Here is a 26201-nt window from a genome sequence, read left to right as displayed (position 1 = left end):
GTTACTTTCAAAGTGAGTTTTGCCAAAGGCTTGGGTAAGTATTTCATGATTTGGGCCTATGTGCTTCATTTTGCAAGGTGATGAACATTCTGGACCGATCCAAATCATCAATTAAGTATACTAGTTAAGTAGTAACTCTGAGTAGTCCTACTCCAATCACTGATGTGAAGAATCCCCAGGGAAAAAAGAGATATAGATGGGCATTGTCATAGTACTGATGATGCAACATAAAAAGCTAATTTACAAGACCCCCCGTCCTTTCCAGCTGGGGTTGTAGAGACTCTCCTAACTTGTTAGCTCATGCCTGAAATGAAAGGTAATAGCAGGAAATATGAAGACCTAATGCAGATTACTGGTGGTGGTGAAGTATTTAATAAAAATAATTAAAAATTTCTGATACAGAAAGGATAAAATCAGTTTTTTAATTATCCTAAAACAACTGACACTTTCTATTCAAGTGAATACAAGTTTACAAGTTTTTATTTTGTACTGGGAGTAATTTCGCTAAAAGATAACTTTCTGCATATTTCTCTTTCAGTTTGAGTAGATGTTCCTGTGTTATTGTACATAATCAGCACATTGGAGCTGACTTTCCATGGACTCTTTTCTCATTAGTGGTGGAGTATGATTATACAGAGAACTCCTGCTGGAATGAGCTGTGCAAAAATTTGAATATTACTTACATAACTTTTAAAACCACTCTTCCAGAAACACTTGTAGTGGGTAAGTAAATGCCTCCTAGAATTCAAATGAAAGGTTGGTCTTGCACCTGAAAAAGGGATTTGTATTCTCTAAAACAGGGGTGGGCAAACTTTTTGGCCACATCGGGTTTCGTAAATTGTATGGAGGGCCGGTTAGGGGAGGGGGTCGTGGCCCTGCCCTCACCTCCTATCTGCCCCGCCACTCCCCCCGCCCCGGGACTCCTGCCCCATCCAACACCCCGTTCCCTGACGGGCCCGCTAGGACCCCTGCCCCATCCACACACCCCCATTCCCTATCCCCTGACTGCCTCCGGACTCCCGCCGCCCCATCCAACCCCTCCTCTCATTCCTGATGGCCCCCCTGCCCCATCCAACCACCCCTTCTCCCTGTCCCCTGACTGCCCCCGGAACCCCTGCCTCTGACTGCCCCCTGCCATCCCATCCAACCCCTCCCCTCCTTCCTGACTACCCTCGGGGACCCCTTCCCCCATTCAACCCCCTGTTTCCCCCCCCGACTGCCCCGACCCCTATCCACACCCCACCCCCTGACCACCACCCCGAACTCCCCTGCCCTCTATCCAACCCCCCCTGCTCCCTGCCCCCCTTACCGTGCTGTCTGGAGCACCGGTGGCTGGTAGCCCTACAGCCGTGCTGCCCAGCTGGAGACGGGCCACGCCGACGCCGCCACCACGCAGCACAGAGCACCGGGTCCGGATGGGCTCTGCAGCTGCGCTGCCCCAGGAGTTCACGGCCCCACCGCCCAGAGCATTGCACTGGCGGCAGAGCAAGCGAGCTGAGGCTGGGGGGGAACAGTGGGGGAGAGGCCGGGGGCTAGCCTACCGGGCCAGGAGCTCAGGGTAGGGCAGGACGGTCCTGCGGGCTGGATGTGGCCCGCATGCTGTAGTTTGCCCACCCCTGCTCTAAAATGTTTACAGGTATGTGCCCATGAAAGAGAGAGAGAATAATCATAATGGCTAAAGCTAAGCATCCTGAGCTAGTTCATCTCTTGAATTATGTACATAATAGGAGTAAGATAGGAAGAAGTTTTGGACTTGAGCCCAATCCTGGAAAAGATTAGCAGTGAATCGCACTGAACCCTGAGAGAACCTCTTTGACTACCTGGTAGTTCAGCATTGATAGAGGCGCTATCCAGTGTTCTTCATGCAGAGGGAGGCTTGCTTCAGTGCTGGACAAAACTAGGAAGGGCCTTCTAGCATCTGAAATTACTTGCACAAGAAGAAAATTCAACAGAAATATTTTTAATGGGGGTGTATATAGTCTACATTTTCAAAAAGATATGTCTATTTGAATACCTAAAACCATCACCTCTTATATTCCCTGTTTTGTGAAGCTGTTATATTATTTATCTTTAAATCTGAAAATGTTTCAGGTGAAAATTTTGGCTGCTTCCCTCTGGAGGTGCAGATTCCGTATGTGTTTCTGACATCTGAAGGACTTCTTAACGCACCGGAAATCCTTCAACTTCTAGAATCCAAGTAAGTGAAATTGACTTGATTACTGATGCATCTATCTGTCAATTAATTAGGGGCCTCATTTGCTATGGGACAATGTGGGCAGTTGCCCTTCCACCAGACTGGTGTTTGCCTCCTGATTTTTCATAGGTCTATATGCTCCCCTTTGGCCCTCCCCACTGACTTTTCAGAATATAATATAATCACATATAATGTTCTATATGCTGACACAACTTTTCTTAGCCTAGAATTTTTCTGAAATGAGGCCCCTTAATTTAATCAATTCTATTTATTTTACGTTTTTCCAATGCACTTATCACCTTGTTGGTTGATGAGGCTATCGCTCCACTTAGCAATGACAGCATTAGCATTATAGTGAAGACTACAAGACAAATCTGGCAATCACATTCATGGCTCATTGAAGTCACTGGTGTTATATGGGTGTGAATCAGAGCAGAATTTGGCCTACTGATATTAATATTAGAGATGTTAATGGTGAAATTGTGCTTTTATTCCAAATTCTTATTTCAATCCTACAACTTTCTCCGAAAATCACCTTTGAGCTTAAATATGTCATGCTTGGGTGCTACCTAGGAGTAATTTTGTTTTAAAAAGTTTTCATAAAAGTATTTTGCTTGTTTTTTTTTAATTACCAGGACTCCCTAAATATTAGAAGACAAAAATGTCCCATTTTTCTGATGCTACCAATTTTTCTAATGCTATTTTAAAAGTTAGCAAAGTCAAAAACTGTTTTGGATGTTCAAACTTTGTATTCTCTCCCTGTGGCATGCAAAGAGTTTAGTCTCCTGAGGGCTGTTATAATTTGGTCTAATTCTGGTTGTTGTCTTGGTGGGTGATTACTGGGGTAGGGAGGTGTTAGTGGCCTGTGATAAACAGGAGGTCAGACTGTGTCATCTGGTGGTCTCTTCTACTTTAAACTAAAAAAAGAACTAGATAAATTCATGGAGGATAGGTCCATCAATGGCTATTAGCCAAGATGGGCAGGGATGGCATCCCTAGCCTCTGTTTGCCAGAAGCTGGGAATGAGTGACAGGGAATGGATCACTTGATGATTACCTGGTCATTCCCTCTGGCATTGACCACTGTCGGAAGACAGGATACTGGGCTAGATGGACCTTTGGTCTGACCCAGGATGGCCGTTCTTATATTCTTATGTTCTTAAACCCTCTGACTCACCTTGGTATTTAAACAATCCTGAATGAGTACTAGCACCTTCAATTTGTTGAAATACCTTTATAACAATAACAAAATTCTGAAGGTTTGAAAATAGTGCACGGCACAGGTGTGTTGTTATTCTCCTTAACAGAAACAATATCCATTTTATTTTCCCCAACAATCTAAAAGTTCACAGAGTAAACAGCACTTTTCATTATGGAAAAAAATTGTGAAGTGTGTTTCTGTGAAGAGTTTAATTACAATTTGCCCTTTTAAGCCTAGTGCTAGTGGTGGCCATCTTGCTGAAAAGCATTGCCAGGTTTGATACTAACCGTGAAGCACAATGAAGAAGAATGGCAAAACAGTTTCCAGCTTGTTCTTAATAACAATTTAACAGTCCAAAAACAACATTTTTAATTTCAGTATTTAAAAATTGAATAATATACTTAATGAGTTCTTCTTAGCCCTGAGCTCTGACTGTGCTCAGCCTGACTGTGGCAGAGTAGCCAGCGACCCAACCAGTGCTTTTTACCTAAATTTCCCTGGAATTGTGGGACCATCAAAGGGATCAGCAAAGAATTCTGGAATTTCACAGCAGTCTCACCAGTCACACACAGAATATCTGGACACACAAGTTTTTTCCACTGGATATCAGAAAAGGTGCACGTTTCTTGTGTGACTTAATGCTGACAGAGTAAGTTTTAGCTCCCTTGTGTTTGCTGAGGATGATGCCCCATAGAGTGGCTCCCCCTCTAATCAACTGTGACTCCCTCAGAGCCCTGAGCATGTGGTGTTCATTCAAAGGGTCTTTCACTAACACAAGGAGTGGGGATGCTATTTTGGTTCACTTCCCTCCCTCTGGCAATTTGAGGGCCATTAGAGGGGAATTTCACTCCTTTCAGTCTCTCTGTGCTGCACAGTGATAGAGAAGAGGGATATGGCCCTAAATGAGGAAGGAATGGCTAATAATCAGGGTAACATGTTGCTAAAATCTTTTTTAGTTGTCAGAAGCAATGTAATACAGCTATAGCTTCTCAACAAGAAGTTAAAAGGGTTGACTTTGCTATACTGCAAATTTCAACATCAGAATGTTTTGCTGACTTATAAATATCAATCTCTGCATTACATAATGTTGCTTCATGGAACTGCAACCTTGTGTGCAGACTGTGGCAGTACATCAAGGTAATATTTAATGAATGTGGAATTAAACCTAACAGAATAAATATTGAAATATTGAAGTCTAACTATATTGATTTTTGACCTTTGAATATATGTCTTAATTGAAGTATAGTTGGGGGTTCACAAGAGATCAAGAAATTAAAAATCCATATAATTGAAGTTGAAGAATTAAATAAAAGGACTTCACAACAACATTCTTTTCCTTTTAGGAAGATTTCATCATTTCACTTAAATGAAATTTACTGACCGTTTGTGAATTCTATAGGTACAATATTACTTTTGTTGAGAGAAGTTGCAGTGAATCATTACAGCTTTTTGGAGGTACAGATCGATATGTCGTGATAACAATAGATGAACGCACTGCCATAATTATTGAGGTACAAAATTAGACCAACATGGTCAAATTCCGCACTCAGTTACATCTCTTAATTTTTCCTTGTAAACCAGTCTCTCCAGCCGTCTAGCCATTTTTGTTGTTCCTCTTAACCCCCTTCTTAGGATGACCATTTCAGATCCTAATAGCTTCTCATCCCAGAAGTTATTCCAGAGTTGAATGAATCCAAAATTCTGTTTATGTCATTTGAGGCATTTACTGATTGATCTTGTATTGTATCTTCTTTCTACACTTATGCTTGATAACAGAATAGCTGCAAAGCTGACCTGCATTATCCCTGTCGTCAGTTCTGTTCTAAAATCCCTGAAGTGATTTTGATAATATTGAATATTTATTATTAAAGACCCCACACTTGAAAAAGGGGTTGTATAATTGAAAATATTTTGTGAACAATTCAAGTTATAGATGACTGTATCCTCTCATTGATATCTATGTTAATTCCTTTCATGTCAACAAGATATACATACTAAAGTAGAGAAGAATTTGCCCTACACTAAGGTTTGAACAACTGAACATGATCGTATAAACTTTGTTATTAAAATTCCTTACATTTATTCATCTATTCAGTGTATGACTGAAACTCTACAGCTAGAAAAACTGATATTGCAAGATAAATTGAGTATAAATTCACATATTAATACTCTTTGAGCTCTGGTCAAGTGAAAAATTATTAAAAACAGAACACGTCTATGCCCTCCTACAGCATAGTATTTAGCCACGTTGTACTTTATAAATCCAATACATCCATAGTGTAATACATATAGGTTGATTAAGGTAAAGATTAATAATAATAATTTGCACTTTTATAATTCTCAATAAGCCTAAGAGCAAACCTGTGCAGTACATAAATATCCTCATTTTATAAAAGGGGAAACTGAGGCATGTGCGGTCAAATGACTTGCCAAAGTTCACACAGAATAAAAGTCAGAATTGAATCTAGGTCTCCTGGCTTCCAGTCCAGTGAGCTTTATCCATTTAATAAGGCTCCTTCTCAACTGTAAAGTTTACATTACAGTGATGCACATTTTAAATCTTACAGCAGCCTTGTAAATATATTCACTTTTTTTACCTTTTTTGTGCTAATTTTGCGGTAGACTTTGGAAGAACTGAATTATGAGACATCCTCTGATAATATCATATTAAGACTGATGGCACTATCACTCCAATACAGTTGCTGTTGGATCATTTTGTATTCCAGAGAGAGACTGAATTCAGAGTAAGTTAAACATTCATTCTACTAGCATGGTGTTATAAAGCAGAGTTGTCACTATGCTAAATCATTTACTAGAACAAAGTAACTTAACAAAATGTTTAAATTTAATTGCAAGTCATGCACTTCTTTTACAACAATATAAATAGCTACATATTCAACTTCCACTGTGTTTCCAATTTGCATTGGACTTTTCACTCCATTTCTGTGTTGCCACACTTTTATCTTGGGACTCAGTAAACTGATTTACATGGCAATTAATTTCTTGGTACCCTAACGGGTCAAAACTGGGTATTTTGAGTTTTTAAATTATTTTTGGTCATGTTCAAGAGATGAACCATTCAGTTTTAAAAATAAATTTACTTTTCTAAGCAGTTAAGACTTAGATCAGACATCCTTTGATATTAAAAAAGTAAAAATCAACGTATCTGGAGACAATACTGGCTTGACAACAATAACCATTGGAACCGTGCATTGTAATGGACTAAAATAAACTAATGTCCTACAAGTGCATGTCCGTTAATCACGGCATCAGTATTATATCCTGCCTGGCAGCTATGCATGTATTCTCCAAATCTGTCAATCATTGCCAGCGACCCTTCTGCTTTTGCTCCAGAAGCTCTGCCTCGTTCATAAGTAGTATAGACTCATAGACTCATAGACTTTAAGGTCAGAAGGGACCATTATGATCATCTGGTCTGACCCCCTGCATGCTGCAGGCCATAAAACCGTCCCTACCCCTTCCCTGGACTCTGCTGCTGAAGTCCCCAATCCTGTTACTAGTGACTTCAATCGGCAGAGACCCTCCTGCTAGAGATCCCTGCCCCATGCTCCGGAGGAAGGCGAAAAACCTCCAGAGGCTCAGCCAATCTGCCCTGGAGGAAAATTCCTTCCCGACCCCAAATATGGCGATCAGTAAGACCCCGAGCATATAGGCAAGAGTCTCCATCCTGATCCCTATTAGCCATTATGCTATTTACCTACCATTGCTTGGTTTTCTTGACTACTATGTTTTACCATTAAACCATTCCCTCCATAAACTTATCTAACTTAATCTTAAAACCAGACAGGTCCCTCGCCCCCACCGTTTCCCTCGGTAGGCCATTCCAATATTTCACCCCTCTAACGGTCAGAAACCTTCGTCTAATTTCAAGCCTGAACTTCCCCAGAGTACCTGAATCTCTGATTCTGCTGTCTCATGTAACCACCATTTTCTTCCCATAAGCCTTCTCCTGTAAACTAATGGTAAGCAGTAAATTCTCCCTGCACTGGCTATTTTCTCTTTGCGCTCTTTCTCCCTTATTAACTGGGTTCCCTTCCAGTGCTGTTGCTCATAGCATTGACTGTGCACTGAAGACTGACATCATTTTTCTCCCTCACAATGCAGCCTCTCCTGTTGAGTGATTCAGCTGCATTCCGGTTGCTCCTTGCAGAGCTATTTGTTAATTAATGTTCACAGAGCTTTAGTTAATATTCAGAATTCTGGTAGGTAAACTACATAGTTACAGAAGACTTTGTCTATTGTTTTGAAAATATTATATGCAGCTATCAAATATATCTAATGTATAGTGCAGGGGCGGATGCAACCTCCCAATTCATTAACTCTAGTGTAATTACAGTATGAAACAAAACAAAAAATAAATACAAAGATAGCATGATCTATCATTTATATATTATTTCAACAATACTCTACTGGTAAGAACAAAATTAGGAAGCATAATATTGGATAATAATCCAATAAATACCCAAAGCAACACCACCACTCTAATCTCAGCCCGGTGTAGAGGTGAGAACCCCAGAGGTAGGGGCGATGGCCTGGCGAGCAAGCCTGCCCCTCACTCACCCCACAGCAACAGCTCCAGTCCTGTGGGTCTGGGCCTGGGCCTGGCGCCCCACTCCAGGTGTTATGACCTGGCACACAGGGTCACAGTGCCACTCAGCTTCGGCACCATTAGTTTCATGATTTCTGTAGGCGTAATTGAACCCAAGCTAAAGCTGCCCCTTGTATAATGTAACTCTGTTTCAGATACAGCCTCACGGGAAAGACTCTGCATCATCTATCCTTAATTTATGCTGCTTTGGTTCCATTTTCACAGAAATCAGAAGACTTTGAAGTGAAGGTAATTTCTTTAGTAAAATTTCTTTTACCTTCAGTATCATAAAACCACCTCCGTGCCATTACCAAAACATTTGATAAAGCATGTACACAAAATCAAATGTATGAAATAGTTTAAATTTAAATACCTGATTAAAATGAGATGTAGGAGCCTGATCATTGCCATTGGATGAGGCTCGGATTGACTTCAATGGACAATGAATAGGGCTCAGACTAAGAATCAGAAATAGCTGTGTTTTACCACTAGAGGTCATAATACTGAGAAAATATCATAATTTTATCAATCCATTATTGTGTATGTGAACCCAGCTGTATTATCCTTTTTTGTAGTGTGGTGTGGCTTCTGCATTTTGACTCACAAGTCAAAGTTAATGTAACTGTTTGTAAAAAGATACTAAAGAAGGTGATTTGTAAGATTCTTAAGAGACAAATCTATTGTTTTAAAAGAGGAAAAAAAGCTTTCTCTACTGGTGTCATTTCACCAGCAAACATTATAATTGGGGAAGAGGGGTGTACTAAGTGTACTAAAAAGAAATTTTATCCATTGTGTACTAAGAAGAAAGTTTATAAAAATGTTTTTTCTATAAAAATGTTACCGATATTTGGAGTAGTAGAAATTAAAAAAAGAGGGGAAAGTTTTTGTGATTCATCAAGTTGGTATGTGTGACTAGCTGATACAAATGCATAAAATAAATTGCAAAGATAAGGTGATTTACTATCACATATACATTAAAATCTCCTGCAAAGTTATCCTAGTCAAATTAGTTGTAGGGAAATGACATATCTGAAAGTCAATCCTTGTACAGTTCAATATGTGTGTTCAGTAATTCACTAGAAAATTACTTAGGCATTCAAAATGCTAAATATCCTGAATTCCTGGAACTTATTACACCTTTACTATAACATATCAAATTTAGGCTTACAAGAATTACCTTTTTTGAAAGGGAGTATTGTTATAGCTACATACTTGATCATATCTAAAAGGTGTTGTAGGGGAATTAATTTTACCTACATAGAGTTTGAGTAATCCAGAGGCAGTGTGTGGTGCTGAAGATGGAGGTTACAGCCCTCCATATCACTTGCATGGAACAATTTTAATGACTATAGGTCTTTGGTTTCAGGACCATCTTTAAGTTTTCTAGTTTCTTGCCTGCTGCAGACCATTGTGAATACAACCTTTTACTCTTAAGTATAACCTTTGAGCTAACGTATTTTAAATTATTTTAGGTAGCTCTTGTGCCAGGGGTTGAAGAGACAGCATTGTTAATTCGTCAGATTGCTGACAACATTTTGATGTCTTCTAAAACAAATCCTTGTGAATGGTTGGACAGATCCTGGCTTTCTATCTTGCCATCTGAGGTTTGTTTGTCTTTTTGCTAAGTGTAGGGTGACCAGACGTCCCGATTTTATCGGGACTGTCCCGATATTTGCTTCTTTGTCCCGCGTCCCGACCAATGTTTGGTCGGGACACTGGACAAAGAAGAAATTTTCCCTTCCCCTCCGGCGCTCGGGCCCCCCCGCGCCCCGGCTCCGCCCCCTCCTTCTCCCATTGGCTCCCTCCCCAAATCCGCGCCCTGGCCCCGCCTCTTCCCCAGCATTCCTCCTCCCTCCCAGGCTTGCAGCATGGCGGTGCAAGCCTGGAGGGAGGGGATGGCGGCGGCGGTGCCTGGATCCTGGAGCTGGTGAGTCAGCTCCAGCACCCGGGCACCGGGCGGGTAAAGGGGGGCGGGCAAGGGAGGGAGACAGGGGGGCTCAGCTGTGAGCCCCCCCGCCACGCCAGAGGGCTTCTGCCCGGGCTGCTGCACCCGGGGCCGGGAGCGCAGCCTGAAGGCTGCTCCAGCCCTGCAGCCCGCGGGGCAGCGCGGTGGGTCCGGTCGGGGGGCAGCGCGGAGCGGGCAGGGGCCAGGTGGGCGGCGCGGGGGCCTGGGCCGAATCCCTGCTGCTGCCGGGGAGCCCCGCGCCTCTCCCTCCCGCTCGCGGCTGCGGCTCCTTCCCGGCAGGACGCGCCCCCCGACCTGCCCCACTCACATGCGGCACGCGTCCAGCTGCTCCTTCCCGGCGGGAGGGAGACTAGGCGTGGGGGACACGCGCCGCATGTGCCCGGGGCAGCGGGAGGCGCGTCCCGCCGGGAAGGAGCCACAGACGCGAGCGGGAGGGAGAGGCACGGGGCTTCCTGGCAGCAGCGGGGATTCGGCCCCTGCCGCCCCCCCCCCCGGCTCCTGCCCGCTCCGCGCTGCCCCCGCCCAGACCCACTGCGCCCCGCATATGCCCGTGGCGGGCCAGGGGGCGGGAGGCTCCGCGGGGACTCGGGGAGGGCAGCGTGCGGGGCCTGCTAATGCCCCAGGCCCCTTAAAACTTTTTTTTTTGCTCCGCCCCCCCCTTTTTTGCTCCGCCCCCTCCCTTTTTTGGCTCCGCCCCCATCCCGATATTTTATACTGGTAATCTGGTCACCCTAGCTAAGTGTAGCAGTTCTCTTACTGTTTGTAAGATATTTAAAATGCTAGGTTGTTTTCATTATTCCAGTTTTCTATTGTTTTGTTGTCAAATATAAACACAATGGGCCTGAATCACAATGGGCCTGAATACAGGCACAAGTAGCTGCAATTTTCATTCCCCAGTGCTTTCAGGGGCAGCTGTGCTGGAAGAGGGATTCATCCTCAGTGTTAAGAGGCAGTAGAATATCCCAGGGAGCAAATCAATCTGAATATCTCAGCTGGAAAAGACTCGTCCTGTTTTAGGGTGACCAGATGTCCTGATTTTATAAGGACAGTCCCAATTTTTGGGTCTTTTTCTTATATAGGCTCCTATTACCCCCCACCCTCCACCCCCGTCCCAATTTTTCACATTTGCTGTCTGGTCACCCTATCCTGTTTACTGTGACACTATAATCCTGTGCACCAAATTCTAAAAGCTAAATAAACTGGGACAGATTACAGAACAATGGCCGAATCCTGCAGGGTTCTGAACACTGATTCCAAGCCAACATAGCAGTTAAGCGCATGCTTAGCTGTAAGTATGTAGTTTATCCCATTAAAGTCAATGGGACTAGTTACGTGCTTGCAGTCTTGAGCCCAAGATAGTAAACGTTTGTTTATTTACTCATTGGATAATTGATGTATAGATATTTACATGCTGGATGAGCCTGTCTGCATGGGGAAGTGAGATGACAAGACGGGAAGGGAGCTGAGCCCCTGCAGCCGAGGGAGGCTCCCCTATCAGGTGGCTCCTTGCCAGGTAGTGTGTAGTGGGGGCATGATGGGCAGGGGAGCTGGGTGATAGTCCCCATCTGCTTTCCCTGCCGGTCAGAGCCGCCTCCTGACTCCAGCCCTTCAGCACGGCCCATCTACTTCTGCTGAGCTGGGGAGCAAGATGGGCAGACAGCTGGATCCTGGAAGCCCAGACCTCCCAACTGCTGCCTCCCATGAGTACCGTGTATCCCTCGCTTCCCCCTAAATTCCCAGAAATTTTTAAGACAAATAAAACCTGAAAACAAAGGGCCTTATGTAGAGTACAGCACACAGCTTGGGCAGTTTTCCTTGAACTTGGGGTGGGGGTAAGGGGGAATCTATTCTAACCTGAGAGTAAACATGTGACTTTTTAGGTCCAAAGTAAGTTTTTTAGAAAAGTTTGGGTTGTGTGTTGGAAATCCAGATTAAATGGATCATTTTTGTCAACCTTAGGTATAGAGCAGTTACTTTCATCTTCCTATACACCCTTCTTACCATACAGTTGTGCACAATTTGTTCCCCCTCTAGAAAGATATTCTATTTATAGATGTTTAGTGGTGTATACAAGGCCTACCTGCTAGGAATTGTGGTTCTGTGACAGATTCTGTGCCCAGAGATTATATAAAGATGGTATTCTCTTTACCTTCTAATAACAGAGCAAGCTGAATGTCCCAAATGGATCATTTCGGAAGCTGACAGTGACTTCTTTTTTCCCCCAGGCAGAGAAGTGCTTGCTTACTTTTCCATGTATAAACCCTCTAGTAGCTCAGCTCCTGTTAAAGAAGGGGTCTTCACTGAAGTGGTTGTTGTTGGCAACTTTTGACCAACTTCAGGAACTCCTGCCTGAGGTTCCAGAAAAAGTTTTAAAGGTTGGGCATAGTGAATTTATATATTTTACTAGCAGTCCAGCTGTCTGTGTAATAAATAAGACTTTACAGAATGCTTTCTGAGGTTATATGTTTATATTTCCTAATATAATTTTAAAAACTAATCAGATAACTAAGTTGTTATATTTTTTTCATTGCTTGCCAGCTGCATTAGTCCTTATTGTTGTAGAGTATTTTTTATTCATATCTGAATTGGCATATATACTAATACTTAACCGTTGAGTTGAGTCCCCTTTATATCAGTGTTGGAGGCTTCTAAAACTGTACTCAAGAGGGGCAGTGTATATCCCAGCCATCAACTTTCTCTCTGGCGTGTTCAGAACCAGGTGTCTTTTATTACCTAGAGCCTTTGTTTACTTTAATGTTAATCTTAATTTTGGGGCTTTTTACAATGAAATGTTTCCTCACCTTTTTCCTTTTAAATTTTCTTCTCTTCATCTGGGTTCTCCCCTCTCCATTGAATCTTTTCACAGCATGAAATGCTCCATGCCCCCATTAGTTCAGGAAGGCCACCAGAGAAATGTCAGCAATGGTAACTTTTTCTTTTTTGGCAGACAGAAAAATGTATCTATGTCTTAGGATCTTGAAAACTAATTTAACTTTTTTTCATATTTGGATTTTATAGTGTTGAATTGTACCATAAGCATTCCTTAAGTCTGTTTCTTTCATTTCAGCATTTTTGTGACATCACTTCTTTGTACAACCTAAATTCTTCCACTCCTCCAAAATTACCCAAGAAAACTGTATCACCCCAAGAACAATGGAGCTGCTTCAACATGACCTTTCCTCAGGCTTCGTTTTCCAAGTCTTTGCTCTCTAATATTCAAGGAGATTATCATTATTCAGAATTGCTTGATAACATACAGAACAGCAGAAGTCAGTCCTTAGATTATTACAAAAATGAGTCTTGTTCTCCTTCGAGATCAGGTGAGAGGCAGAGCATGTTAACATCTTCGCTGTCTTATTGTGGACAGGTCAGTTGCTTTGATGAGACAGACCATGATATAAATGGTCAGCAGTACCTTCCTTTTATGAAAAATGTGGGAACCGAGAGTGCAGATAGTTCCTCATTCTTAAAACAGAGTGAGTCAGATGTATTTTCTTTGGAATCAAGCCATGTGAATTATGAAGCCAGAATCTCACCACCAGAAACCCCTAAGGAGTATTACGATTCAGGTAAGCTTTCTTTTCACGTTATAGAGCAGATTAGAATTTATGAATGTATTCCCTTCTTCTTTGAACTGAAATTTCACTGCAGCTAAAATAAGTATACTTGAAAGCATGCACACGGTTTAGTTGAAAGCAAACAAAAATGTATGACCCGGACGAGGATGTCAATTTTATGTTTAATTAGTTTTACATGATTTCCCCACACTTGTAAAAGTACAGTACAGGTATGGTAAAGAAAAAGTGCCTGGATGAAAAACAGCTTAAATTCAGTACACCTTAGTAACAATGAGGTGCCAAACAGTCTATTTTTAGACTGCAACTGAGGGGAGAAATAGATACAGTCGCTCAGCTGAAAAGTATGGTAAACTCGTGCAAATTGTAAGGATTTACACCAGAGGTCGGCAACCTTTCAGAAGTGGTGTGCCAAGTCTTCATTTATTCACTCTAATTTAAGGTTTCGCGTGCCAGTAATACATTTTAACGTTTTTAGAAGGTCTCTTTCTATAAGTCTATATTATATAACTAAACTATTGTATGTAAAGTAAACAAGGTTTTCAAAATGTTTAAGAAGCGTCATTTAAAATTAAATTAAAATGCTGATCTTACCCCACCAGCCTGCTCAGCAGGCTGCTAGCCTGAGGTTCTGTCCACCTAGACCAGCAGCGGGCTGATCAGGGCCTGCGGCCGGGACCCCAGACCTGGCGGGGGGGCGGAGTTTCAGGGGTCAGGGCAGAGGGCTGCGGGGGGTGTTTCAGGGGTCAGGGCAGAGGGCTGGGGGAGGGGGTTCAGGGCAGAAGGCTGGGGTGTGTGTGGGGGGGTTCAGAGATCAGGGCAGTGGGGGTGCAGGGCAGAAGCCTGGGTGTGTGTTGGGATGTGGGGGGTTCAGGGCAGAGGGCTGGGGGTGTGTGGGGGGTGCAGGGCAGAAGGCTGAGTGTGTGGGGGGGTTCAGGACAGAGGGGTGGGGCTGTGGGGGTGCAGGGCAGAGGGATGGGTGTGTGTTGGGGTGGGGGGTTCAGGGCAGAGGGCTGGAGGGTGGGGGGGGTGCAGGGCAGAAGGCTGGGTGTGTGTGTTGGGGTGGGGGGGTTCAGGGCAGAGGGCTGGGGGTGTGGGGGGGGTGCAGGGCAGAAGGCTGAGTTTGTGGGGGGGTTCAGGACAGAGGGGTGGGGCTGTGGGGGTGCAGGGCAGAGGGATGGGTGTGTGTTGGGGTGGGGGGTTCAGGGCAGAGGGCTGGAGGGTGTGGGGGGTGCAGGGCAGAAGGCTGGGTGTGTGTGTTGGGGTGGGGGGGGTTCAGGGCAGACAGCTGGGGGTGTGGGGGGTGCAGGGCAGAAGGTTGGGGGTGTGTTGGTTGGGGGGGGTTCAGGGCAGAGGGATGGGGCTGTGGAGGTGCAGAGCAGAAGGCTGGGGTGCTCGGCTCGTGGGGGTGCTCCCAGCCCCCTGCCCTGAGCGGCTCAGGGCAGGGGGCTGGAAGGCATATGCTCTGTTCCACCCCCTTCCCCCAGGTTCCATCCCTACCTCTCTCTGCCTCCTCTACGGAGCTGTGTGGACGCTGCCGTTCTTCCCCCTCCCCCTCGCTAGGGCCATCAGCTGATTGGCCAGGGAAGGAGAGGAGGAGGGGCCGGAAAGCATCACGCTGGGGGAAGAAGCGGGGGAGGGGGAAGCTTGGCTGCTGCAGAACCAAGCTTCTGCCTCCTGCCCCCGCAGGGGAGAGCGGTGCCGGGGGGGGAACAAGGGGGGGGGCTGAGTGGGGCTGGGGACCGGGACCGCCTCAGGGGAGCTGCGTGCCACTCAAAATCAGCTCGCGTGCCATGTTTGGCACGCGTGCCGTAGGTTGCCGACCCCTGATTTACACTGTCACAAACAAGTTAACGAGAGATCTCCTGTATGTAGTTCTATAGAAATCTACCAATACAGAGGATTATATAACTCAGGAGATTCATAATGGTATAAAGACCTTTGCAGTTCTGTGTTGCTAGTTGAGATGTACTCCCAGTGGGCTGTGATTAAAAAAAATTGTTGATCTGACAGCTGTTTGGTGGCTTATGTGAAACGAGATGGTGGCCCATTTTCTTCTCCTACAGCACTACTTAAAGTTAAAACTTGTAGGGAGATTGTGGACTCTCTGCTGTGGGCAAAAAGAAAGGGCCTCTGAGAAGCTGCAGAACTAAAGAGTGAGCTTATTGGGTGAGAACGTGGGACTGGAAAACCAAGTGTTCACAGGTTTGTTGGATGAGGTGGATATCTAGCAGCTCCAGAATATTGATGCTGAGCCTTTTCTGTTCCTCAAAATCAAAATGGGCTCCCCACGCCTCTGAAATTCACATCAGTGGTGATGTGGATTGGACTGGAAGGAGGGAGGGAAAGAGAAAAGACCTGGAAGGATGGGATGTGGGATGACCCACAGTCCAGACAGGAAGTCCAAATGGACAGAGGCAGGAAGAAGAGTTCTTCCTGGGAAGTCAGGGAATGGCATCTGATTGGAACAAAGGTGAAGGTGTACGTGTAAACTGATCCATACAACAGAGTCTTCATAGGCTGCACATTGATTTAGGAGACAAAGGCCTGGCTGGATAAGAGGAGAGTTAGTCATGGCAGCTGACATGGGCAAGAATGGGGCCAGATTGGGGCTTCTACAAGGAAACTCTGACTTGTAAGGCCTTTGCCTTCTTGCTTTACTGGTAAAGGGACCCAAAAACTGGCTGTCTTTGCTATGTCTCTAAGGTAGAATAGGAGGAGAGAAGACTATGACAAAAGGAATGATCAGTAAGTAATTTTCCTTTATCGTCCCACTCAATTTTAAAAATGATTGAAAGCTTTAAAATATGGTCTGCATTAAAAATGTTTTTTACATTGGATTACTGCATTTCTCTTCAAATTGTTTTATTATCTAGTGTCCAGCAAGGATACAGAGGAGAGCTTAACAATTCCCATCAGTAAGGATGTTTATGAAATCCTTACGAGAAGAGAGAGCTGTCTACGTGACCTCATTGAAAAGAAGTTTGGTTGCATGTCTCTCCTTAAGAGTATAAGATGTCCCCTTGAAGTATACAAGAAAAGCCTGAAGGAAGGAATTGAGATATCTGTTTGGGTGGATGATATGACAAGACATAATGCTGATGCTTTGGTGAATGCAGCCAATGAACATCTGGACCATATTGGAGGCCTTGCTCTTGCCCTGGTGAAAGCTGGTGGGCCAGAAATTAAGCAAGAGAGTAAACGTTATATTGATCGCCATGGAACACTCACCACTGGCCAAATAGTAGTGACAGGTGGAGGCAGGCTTTCTTGTAAGAAAGTTATCCACACAGTAGGTCCAAGATGGTCTGCAAATGAAAGTGAGAGATGTTGTCACATGCTTGAGACAGCTATTATAAATGTCCTGAAATATGTTAATGTTCCGGAGAATAATATAAAGTCTGTTGCAATCCCTGCAGTGAGCTCAGGAATTTTTGGCTTCCCACTAGATTTATGTGCTCATGTGATCGTACGGACTATAAAGAATTTTGTTGAGCTAGCTCCATTATTTGGCTGGTTCAAAGAAATCCACTTGGTGAACATTACTGAGCCCACAGTTGCAGCAATGAAAAAGGCCTGTGAAGAGTTGCTGGGCAGGAGTGACATCAACTCACTTCAGGAGACTCCACCAGCTTCAGCAAACCGGCTTCCAGATTCCATCACAATCAATGGTCTTTGCCTACACATCATAAGAGGACACATTGAAGATCAGCAAGTAAGTCTTCATGACGGAGCACGAAGGCCCTGATCTTGTGAAGTGCTGAGCATGGACTTGCATCCCAGCACCTTGCAGGATTAGACACTAAGAGATTAGAAGGCATGTTGTATTGATCCAGTAAATGTGCATCTTGTCCTCTTGCCTTTAGTTACCGAACATTAGAATCAGTGGCCCAATACATTATATACACAGGTATCTTCTTATAATATGACTATTGAGTTATGAAAAGTGTGAGTGAGCCCTGTTATGAGAGAATAGGAGAAAACAACAGATAGAGTCAGGACAGTCAATAGAATAAAGTCATCATAGAATCATAGAAGATTGGGGTTGGAAGAGACCTCAGGAGGTCATCTAGTCCAACCCCCTGCTCAAAGGAGGACCAACACAACTAAATCATCCCAGCCAGGGCTTTGTCAAGCCGGGCCTTAAAAACCTCTAAGGATGGAGATTCCACCACCTCCCTAGGTAACCCATTCCAGTGCTTCACCACCCTCCTAGTGAAATAGTGTTTCCTAATATCCAACCTAGACCTCCCCCATTGCAACTTGAGACCATTGCTCCTTGTTCTGTCATCTGCCACCACTGAGAACAGCTGAGCTCCATCCTCTTTGGAACCCCCCTTCAGGTAGTTGAAAGCTGCTATCAAATCCTCCCTCACTCTTCTCTTCTGAAGACTGAACAAGCCCAGTTCCCTCAGACTCTCCTTGTAAGTCATGTCCCCCAGCCCCCTAATCATTTTCATTGCCCTACACTGGATTCTCTCCAATTTGTCCACATCCTTTCTGTAGTGAGGGGGTATAAAACTGGATGCAATACTCCAGATGTGGCCTCACCAGTGCCGAATAGAGGGGAATAATCACTTCCCTCAATCTGCTGGCAATGCTCCTACTAATGCAGCCCAATATGCCGTTAGCCTTCTTTGCAACAAGGGCACACTGCTGACTCGTATGCAGCTTCTCATCCACTGTAATCCCCAGGTCCTTTTCTGCAGAACTGCTGCTTAGCCAGTCGGTCCCCAGCCTATAGCAGTGCATGGGATTCTTCCATCCTAAGTGCAGAACTCTGCACGTGTCCTTGTTGAACCTCATCAGATTTCTTTTGGCCCAATCCTCCAACTTGTCTAGGTCACTCTGGACCCTATCCTTACCCTCCAGCATATCTACCTCTCCCCCAAGCTTAGTGTCATCCGCGAACTTGCTGAGGATGCAATCTATCCCATCATACAGATCATTAAAAAAGATGTTGAACAAAACCGGCCCCAGGACGGACCCATTGGGCACCCCGCTTGATACCGGCTGCCAACTAGACATTAAGCCATTGAACACTACCCGTTGAGCCTGACAATCTAGCCAGCTTTCTATCCACCTTTAGTCCATTAATCCAAGCCATACTTTTTTAACTTGCTGGCAAGAATACTGTGGGAGACCATATCAAAAGCTTTCTAAAATCAAGATATATCACGTCCGCTGCTTTCTCCATATCCACAGAGCCAGTTATCTCATCATAGAAGGCAATCAGGTTGGTCAGGCATGACTTGCCCTTGGTGAATCCATGTTGACTGTTCCTGATCACCTTCCTATCCTCCAAGTGCCATGAGGACCTGCTCCTTGATTTTTCCAGGGACTGAGGTGACGCTAACTGTTCTGTAGTTCCCCAGATACTCCTTCTTCCCTTTTTTAAAGATGGGCACTATACACCTCTACCCCGATATAATGCTGTCCTCGGGAGCCGAAAAATCTTACCACATTATAGGTGAAACCGCGTTATATCGAACTTGCTTTGATCCGACGGCATGCGCAGCCCCCTCCCCCCCCAGAGCACTGCTTTACCGTGTTCTATCCAAATTCGTGTTATATCGGGTTGCGTTATATTGGGGTAGAGGTGTATTTGCCTTTTTCCAATCGTCCAGGACCTCCCCCAATCGCCACGAGTTTTCAAAGATAATGGCCAATAGCTCTGCAATCACATCAGCCAATTCCCTCAGCACCCTCGGATGCATTAGATCTGGACCCATGGACTTGTGCATGTTCAGTTTTTCTAAATAGTCCTTAACCTGTTCTTTCACCGCTGAGGGCTGCTCACCTCCTCCCCATACTGTGTTGCCCAGGACAGCAGTGTGGAGCTCACCTTGTCTGTGAAGACCGAGGCAAAAAAAGCATTGAGTACTTCAGCTTTTTCCACATCATCTGTCACTAGGTTGCCTCCCCCATTCATTAAGGGTCACACACTTTCCCTGACCTTTTTCTTGTTGCCAACATACCTGTAGAAACCCTTCTTGTTACCCACTTTGCTAGCTGCAACTCCAGTTGTGTTTTGGCCTTCCTGATTACACACATGCATGCTCAAGCAATATTTTTATACTCCTCCCTAGTCATCTGACCAAGTTTCCACTTCTTGTAAGCTTCCTTTTTGTGTTTAAGCTCACCGAAGATTTCATTGTTAAGCCAAGCTGGTTACCTGCCATATTTGCTATTCTTTCTGCACATCGGGATGGTTTGTTCCTGTGCCCTCAATAAGGCTTCTTTAAAATACAGCCAGCTTTCCTGGACTCCTTTCCCTCTCATATTAGCTACTCTCCTTTCTTCCTTTTGTGAGGATTCTGAACTCAACCATCTCATGGTCACTGCTGCCCAGGTTGCCACCCACTTCTACTTCCCCTACCAATTCTTCCCTGTTTGTAAGCAGCAGGTCAAGAGGAGAATGGCCCCTGGTTGATTCCTCCAGTAGTTGTACCAGGAAGTTGTCCCCAACACTCTCCAAAAACTTTCTGGATTGTCTGTGCACCGCTGTATTGCTCTCCCAGCAGAGGTCAGGGTGATTGAAGTCCCCCATTAGAACCAGGGCATTAACTTTTACTTTTTTAATGTAATATTTTAATAGTTAACTTTTTTTCATGTATCCCCTAGAAGTTTACTCTCCTAGCTCCTATCACATCAGGCAGGAGTGTTGTAAGCAAGACACGAGAAGTAATTATTCTGTTCTACTCTGCACTGATTAGGCCTCAACTGGAACATTATGTCCTGTTCTGTACACCACATTTCAGGAAAGATGTGGACAAATTGGAGAAAGTCCAGAGAAGAGTAACTAAAATGATTAAAGGTCTAGAAAACATGACCGGTAAGGGAAGATTGCAAAAATTGGGTTTGTTTAGTCTGGAAAAGAGAAGACTGAGAGGGGACATGATAACAGTTTTCAAGTACATAAAAGGTTGTTACAAGGAGGAGGGAGAAGAATTGTTCTTCTTAACCTTTAAGAGTAGGACAAAAAGCAATGGGCTTAAATTGCAGCAAAGGGGGTTTAGGTTGGGCATTAGGAAAAACTTAGGAATTTCCTAACTGTTAGAGTGGTTAAGCACTGGAATACATTGCCTAGGGAAGTTGTGGAATCTCCATCATTGGAGATTTTTAAGAGCAAGTTAGACAAACACCAGCATGTGATTTAAATAAACTTATTTCACTTATTATAACTGGAAAATCTGGTAAAACATGGCAATCCTAGTTATGGGCAAACCAGAAAGGGTGAATAGATTGGAAGCTGCATCACAGCTTTAATGATAGTCTGTTTCTAACAAATCCTGTATTTTACAGAATGTTCCATACTTTGTGTGTTAAAGAAACATCTTGACTCCTTACGAAGTTTGTTTTTATAGATGTGGAAATAAAGGGCAGCAATTATGACCTTCGGTCGATGGGGGAGAAATTCTGTCAACTGACTATAAAAAGTTATATTCCTTCTGAGGAACTGAATGGGTATAGCTCAGAGTCTTGTATTTTTAATTACTCTTAAACAATCAAGCTAAAGTTCGACTCATTATTTCTGTGGTCAAAATACCATAAGCAAAAGTTTTGCATTTCACAAATTCAGTTCCAAATTACAGCAGCCCTAGGGAGTACGTGATGGGCAGAAGGAGAAATCTCATGGATTTCCATCCTCCCATAGTGCTCCTGCACAGAAGGCAGCCATAATTTTGCAATTCCTCCTGAGTACACAAGATGGTGAGGACTATTAGTGTGACTGGCAGTGCTTACTACTCTAAGGCTACATCTACACTACGCACCATTGTCAGTGGCATGTAGGCTATGTGTAGCCGTGCACCACACCGAAAAGCCTGTTGTATCCACCGCTTGCTGCGGTGTGTAGCTACTCCTGTCAACGAAAGGCTCTGGCAAGTGGAGACAGAGGGGAAAAGCTTCAGCAGCTAAAAATACCAGTGTAGATGGGGAGGCACAGCTTGGGTGAGTAGAAAGCGTGTAAGGGATGTACTTGTGTACATATCCACACCCTTCAACTATGTTTTGTACTCTACATGCCTCACCAGCTACACTGCTAGTTATGGGCGGGGGGGAGGAAAAGAGGGTAATGCTGATATGTGTTCTACCCGCTGCCGAAAGAAGCATGCAGTGAAGATGTACCTTAAAAAGGGGAAGTGTCAGGGTGGGGTGGGGTTTTTAATAAGGAAAAACTTCACCAGCTGCACAGGTACATTTGAAGTGGGGATCTGACTGCAGTGCAGGTAAAATATGCATTTAACTGAAATAAAATATACTGAGAGCTTGTGTTCTTTTCTTCCAGACTGCAGTCATTGTTAATTCTGTGGTCATGAATGATGATCTCTCAAGAGGAAACCTTTCAAGAGCAATTCTGGAAAAAGCAGGCCTATGTCTTCAGAAGGAATTTCTGTTTGAGTTACAAAAACTTCCTCCATATTGTGAGAAATTCATATTGACAAAAGGATACAATCTTGCCTGCAAGTCTGTGCTCCACGTAGTATGGTCCTCACAAAGCAGCAGTGATTCACGCAAGGTGACGTTCAGCTACAGTGGATTTTCACTTCTCTTTTTCAGGTCAAAAAGTAAAGTGAGGTCTAAAAACTCTCCTTTTTTTTTTCTGCAGGGACTAAAAACTGTAATGTCAAGATGTTTGCTTAAGATTCAGGAGTATCAGCTTCCCTCAATTTCCTTCCCTGCAATTGGGACTGGAGTGTTAAATTTGCCAAATGATGAAGTGGCAGATATTATGATTGATGAAGTTTTAAGCTTTGCAAAGGAACATCCTTGGAAGAAGACAGATGTGTATTTTGTGATCCATCCAAATGACAGTTATGTCTATAAGGTAAAACATCTAGCATTAACTATAAGTAGAAGAACCCACAATATCCATGAAGAAAGTTTCTGTGTATTGCTACAAGCTAAAGTACTTCATATACCAAACTAGACATAACATTTGTAAAAATGGATAGCAAGCCTCTAGTGTGTGTCCAGGGCCAGCTTCAGGCACCAGCTTGGCAAGCAGGTGCTTGGGGTGGCCACTCCGGAGAGGGGCGGCAGGTCCAGCTATTCGGCGGCAATTCGGCGGACGATCCCTCACTCCCGCTCGGAGCGAAAGACCTTCTGCTGAATTGCCGCCGCAGATCGCGATCGTGGCTTTTTTTTCTTTTTTTTTTTTTTTTTGGCTGGTTGGGGTGGCCAAAACCCTGGAGCCGGCCCTGTGTATGTCTTGGGGCTGGTAGGGAGTATACAGTGAAGGTGCTGCTCCCCACTTAGTGCGGACTTTCTACTGAAGTTATGCCACAGGAAATACATTTAGCAAATTCTGTCACATCATCTCCCGTACCAATGTATTGTCACAAAGGGCTTGGCCTTCCATGCTAGAAAAGGCTGTAGACAGGAGGTCAAATTCTCTGTTGGTGATTTCAATGGAACTGTATCAGTTTATGCCAGCAGAGAATTTGGACCAGGTGATTTATATATGGCTGTTTTAGGTATCCATATATTATAAAAATATAAGATTTGATCCTGTTCTCATTGAACCCAAAACTCCCACTGACTTCAGCAGGTGAGGAGTGAGCCTGTATACTGTAGCAAAAGTAACATACAGAGCAATAGAGTGTGGACTGGCAAAAAGGCAACATTATTCTCTTGCTTCTGTTCTGAAAGGCTATCATGGACAATTGAATCGTACTCAGGACCAAATTCAGATGTGAAGTGTAATGTGGTATCAGTACTGGGCATAAGGGAGTCTGAGTGTAACTTACATGCTGAAGAACAGAAAAAAGGTGTAGCCACTCCTGACTTCTTCCTCCTTCCTGTTAGTTGCTTTTCCTGATACACCATCTCTTCCATGCCATTGATATGTAGGTTACATCAATTTTGACTCCTAGGTTCAAATAAACCAACTTAAACCCCTTATTGACATGTAACTTACAGCACCTTGCATGTAAACTCTGAAGTTGCCCCTCAGTTTTAGAAGTATTTACAATAAGAATTTCCAAGTTTAATTAATTTACTTTTGTTCATCTATGCTGTAGACCTGCTGTGCAGTTTCTTCACCTTTTTAGTTAGTATAGTTCAGTGTAAAATCTTTTATTTTCTAATGTAGTATTAATTTACAATGTACTTTGCTTGGTATTGTCTGAAGATGATTTTTATCATTTTTCCATATGCCAGAACTCTGACAAATTATATTTGGTTGTCATTTGTCTCTGTGTTCCCTTGGACCACACGCTCACACTGCCAGTTGTTTCACTAATGTGCCAAAGCCTGTCCTCTCCCCGCCACCGGCCTTCAAGGCTAAAAATACCATGAATGTTGTATTTTCACTGCTCAGGGATGCCAATCTGCAGGAAGCCCAAACCTACTGCACAGCACAGAGCAGTGCACCTCAGTGGCTTTCCACATGAGGCTATGGAGAGGAGCTTTGTGACTGTGAGTTAAGTAGTCTCTAAAGGTGCCACAAGTCCTCCTGTTCTTCTTTTTGAGTTAAGTAGGGGGATAGTCAGTGCATCTATGCACAGCATGGATCCACCAGCATCAAACCACAAGCAAAAGAGAGCAGTGGGCAGCTTCTACTCCTGCCCATGAGCTGAAATAGCTGCCATAGCCTGCTGCCTGAGTTCCCCACATACTACCTGCAAATGGAATTGGAGAGGAGGCCACCCATGTCCCTGTACAAAACCCTGGAACCAGGCTTGGCACAGGAAACCAGCATCGGGCCCTGTGTGAAAGAAGACTGACTAAAATTGCTTCCCTAACAGAAATCTGGAGAGACCAACGCGTTTCATTTGTTAGTGGTTTGATATATAGTTGGTTGTGAACTGATTCTAAATCTTTCTTTTTCAAGGCTTTCCAAACCAAGTTTGAGTCAGCAAAAAACAAGCTGATAGAAGACATGGAATGCCACAAAACTGATGATTTGGGTAAGTAAGAAGTACAAAGGGTGAATAAGGTTCTGAAAATTACATTCTCCTAATAAATATCTATTATCTGGGGGTGAAATCATCACACAGGAGCTCTGCATTTAATTTTTTATTCAGTTTCATTGCGTGTCAAACTGGGTGATAAGAGGGAGAAAAATACAAGACTGGTTTGGGTATAATGGGGAAAATGTGTTACCTCCTTTTAAAGTTGTGTTTTGCAAAACTTGTTTTAGTGTTCTGATAGACCGCTTTTGACTTTTATCAGATTCTCATTCATGTAAACAAAAATGTAACTGTTGAGCTAACTATTCAATTCTTCAGACACTTTGCAGTCTTTTGCCCCTTGAAAGACCCATGTCATTCACCCTGATGTTATCAGGAGTTATGTGTGAGTGCTGAGAATAGAACTGATCTTAGGGTTTGGTAGCTCAAAAGGAGGATTTCTTAATTGAATACAGACTGGAAGAAGCTAAACTATCAGTTCTTCTTCGAGTGCTTGCTCATATCCATTCCATTAGGTGTGTGCGCGCCGCGTGCACGATCGTCGGAAGATTTTTACCCTAGCAACACCGGCGGGTCGGCTGTGGAGCCCCCTAGAGTGGCGCCTTCATGGCGCTGAATATATACCCCAGCCGACCCGGCGCCCCCTCAGTTCCTTCTTACCGCCCCTGACGGTCGTTGGAACTGTGGAGCGCTGCTTAGCTGTTCTCCACTCTCCCTAGCTTAGTTCGTTATTCGCAGTTATAGTTATAGTTATAGTCCTAGCGTTTATAGTTAAATAGTTCAATAGTTTTTAAAAGTTGTTATAATAGTTCAGGGGATTAAGGGGGTCGTCTCCCCCTTTCTCCCCCGGCCGCGGGGCCGGGCTCATGCCCAACGCTCCCGGCTTCAAGCTGTGCGCCTCCTGCGCTAAGCCTATGCCCACGAGCGACCCGCACGACTCCTGTCTGAAGTGCCTGGGAGAGTCCCACCAAACAGATAAGTGCAAGATCTGTAAGGCCTTCAGACCAAGGACCAAGAAGGAGCGGGACTTTCGGCTCCGGCAACTCCTGATGGAGGCGGCACTTAGTCCGGACGCTCCATCTACAAGTCAGGCCCCGGCACCTAGCGCCTCGGTGCGCAGTGCCCCGGCGGCACCGGCCATGACGACCACGCGAGTGGCGTCAGATGAGCCTTCCCGGCACCGGACCTCGTCGGCACCGCAAGCACAGCAAGTGCCTCGGCGCCGGTCATTATCCCCAGGGCATAAGAAAGCCCATAAGACGGGGACCTCCGTGCCGAAGACGCTGGCTCCCCCAGTGCCGGGGGTAGAGCCGCGTACGCCGGTGGAGCACCGGAAACAGGTGCCTCCAGCACCGTCGACTCCGGCGCCGAGGCCGTTGAGTCCGGTGCAGACGGCGTCTCCACCGAGGCCGGCGGTGATACAGTGCCTCCCGTCGACGCCAGAGACCTTCGCGGCGGCGAGAGACTTAATAGCTCTCACGGAGCCGGCACCGCCTCAACCACCGGCACCGACGGCACCGTTGCCTCGCCCGGTCCAGTCGAAGGGGAAACCTGCCTTGATGCGCCCTCCATCGCAAGGGCTGGAACCTCGGCACCGATCCAGGTCCCGAAGCAGGTCCCCACGCCGCTCGCAGTCCCGGCACCGAATATCACCTCGGCACCGGTCGTACTCGCGGCCAAGATCTTCTTCGCGGCACCGCTCTACGTCTCGGCTTCCGTGTCCGCACCACCTGACGCCCTG

The 26201-nt window shown here is 44.8% G+C and overlaps 1 protein-coding gene across 1 annotated transcript in view; it reads left to right on the top strand.

Annotated features, from left to right (window-relative positions):
- The window catches only part of SHOC1 (shortage in chiasmata 1), a 124447-nt gene that overhangs the window by 85140 nt on the left and 13106 nt on the right, over positions 1–26201 (top strand). Inside the window, exons 20-31 of the mRNA XM_065550578.1 lie at positions 539–723; positions 2092–2197; positions 4794–4905; positions 6017–6138; positions 8159–8252; positions 9476–9607; positions 12195–12344; positions 13037–13538; positions 16421–17259; positions 21835–22065; positions 22156–22374; positions 24382–24457. Of these exons, the coding sequence (XP_065406650.1) occupies positions 539–723; positions 2092–2197; positions 4794–4905; positions 6017–6138; positions 8159–8252; positions 9476–9607; positions 12195–12344; positions 13037–13538; positions 16421–17259; positions 21835–22065; positions 22156–22374; positions 24382–24457 (2768 nt within the window). The remainder of the gene's footprint in view (positions 1–538; positions 724–2091; positions 2198–4793; positions 4906–6016; positions 6139–8158; positions 8253–9475; positions 9608–12194; positions 12345–13036; positions 13539–16420; positions 17260–21834; positions 22066–22155; positions 22375–24381; positions 24458–26201) is intronic.

The sequence above is a fragment of the Chrysemys picta genome, chromosome 6, assembly GCF_011386835.1.
Source record: "Chrysemys picta bellii isolate R12L10 chromosome 6, ASM1138683v2, whole genome shotgun sequence".
Taxonomy (NCBI): Eukaryota; Metazoa; Chordata; order Testudines; family Emydidae; genus Chrysemys; species Chrysemys picta.
Note: the sequence above shows the minus strand (reverse complement) of the source record. Positions and strands in the feature narration are given on the sequence as shown.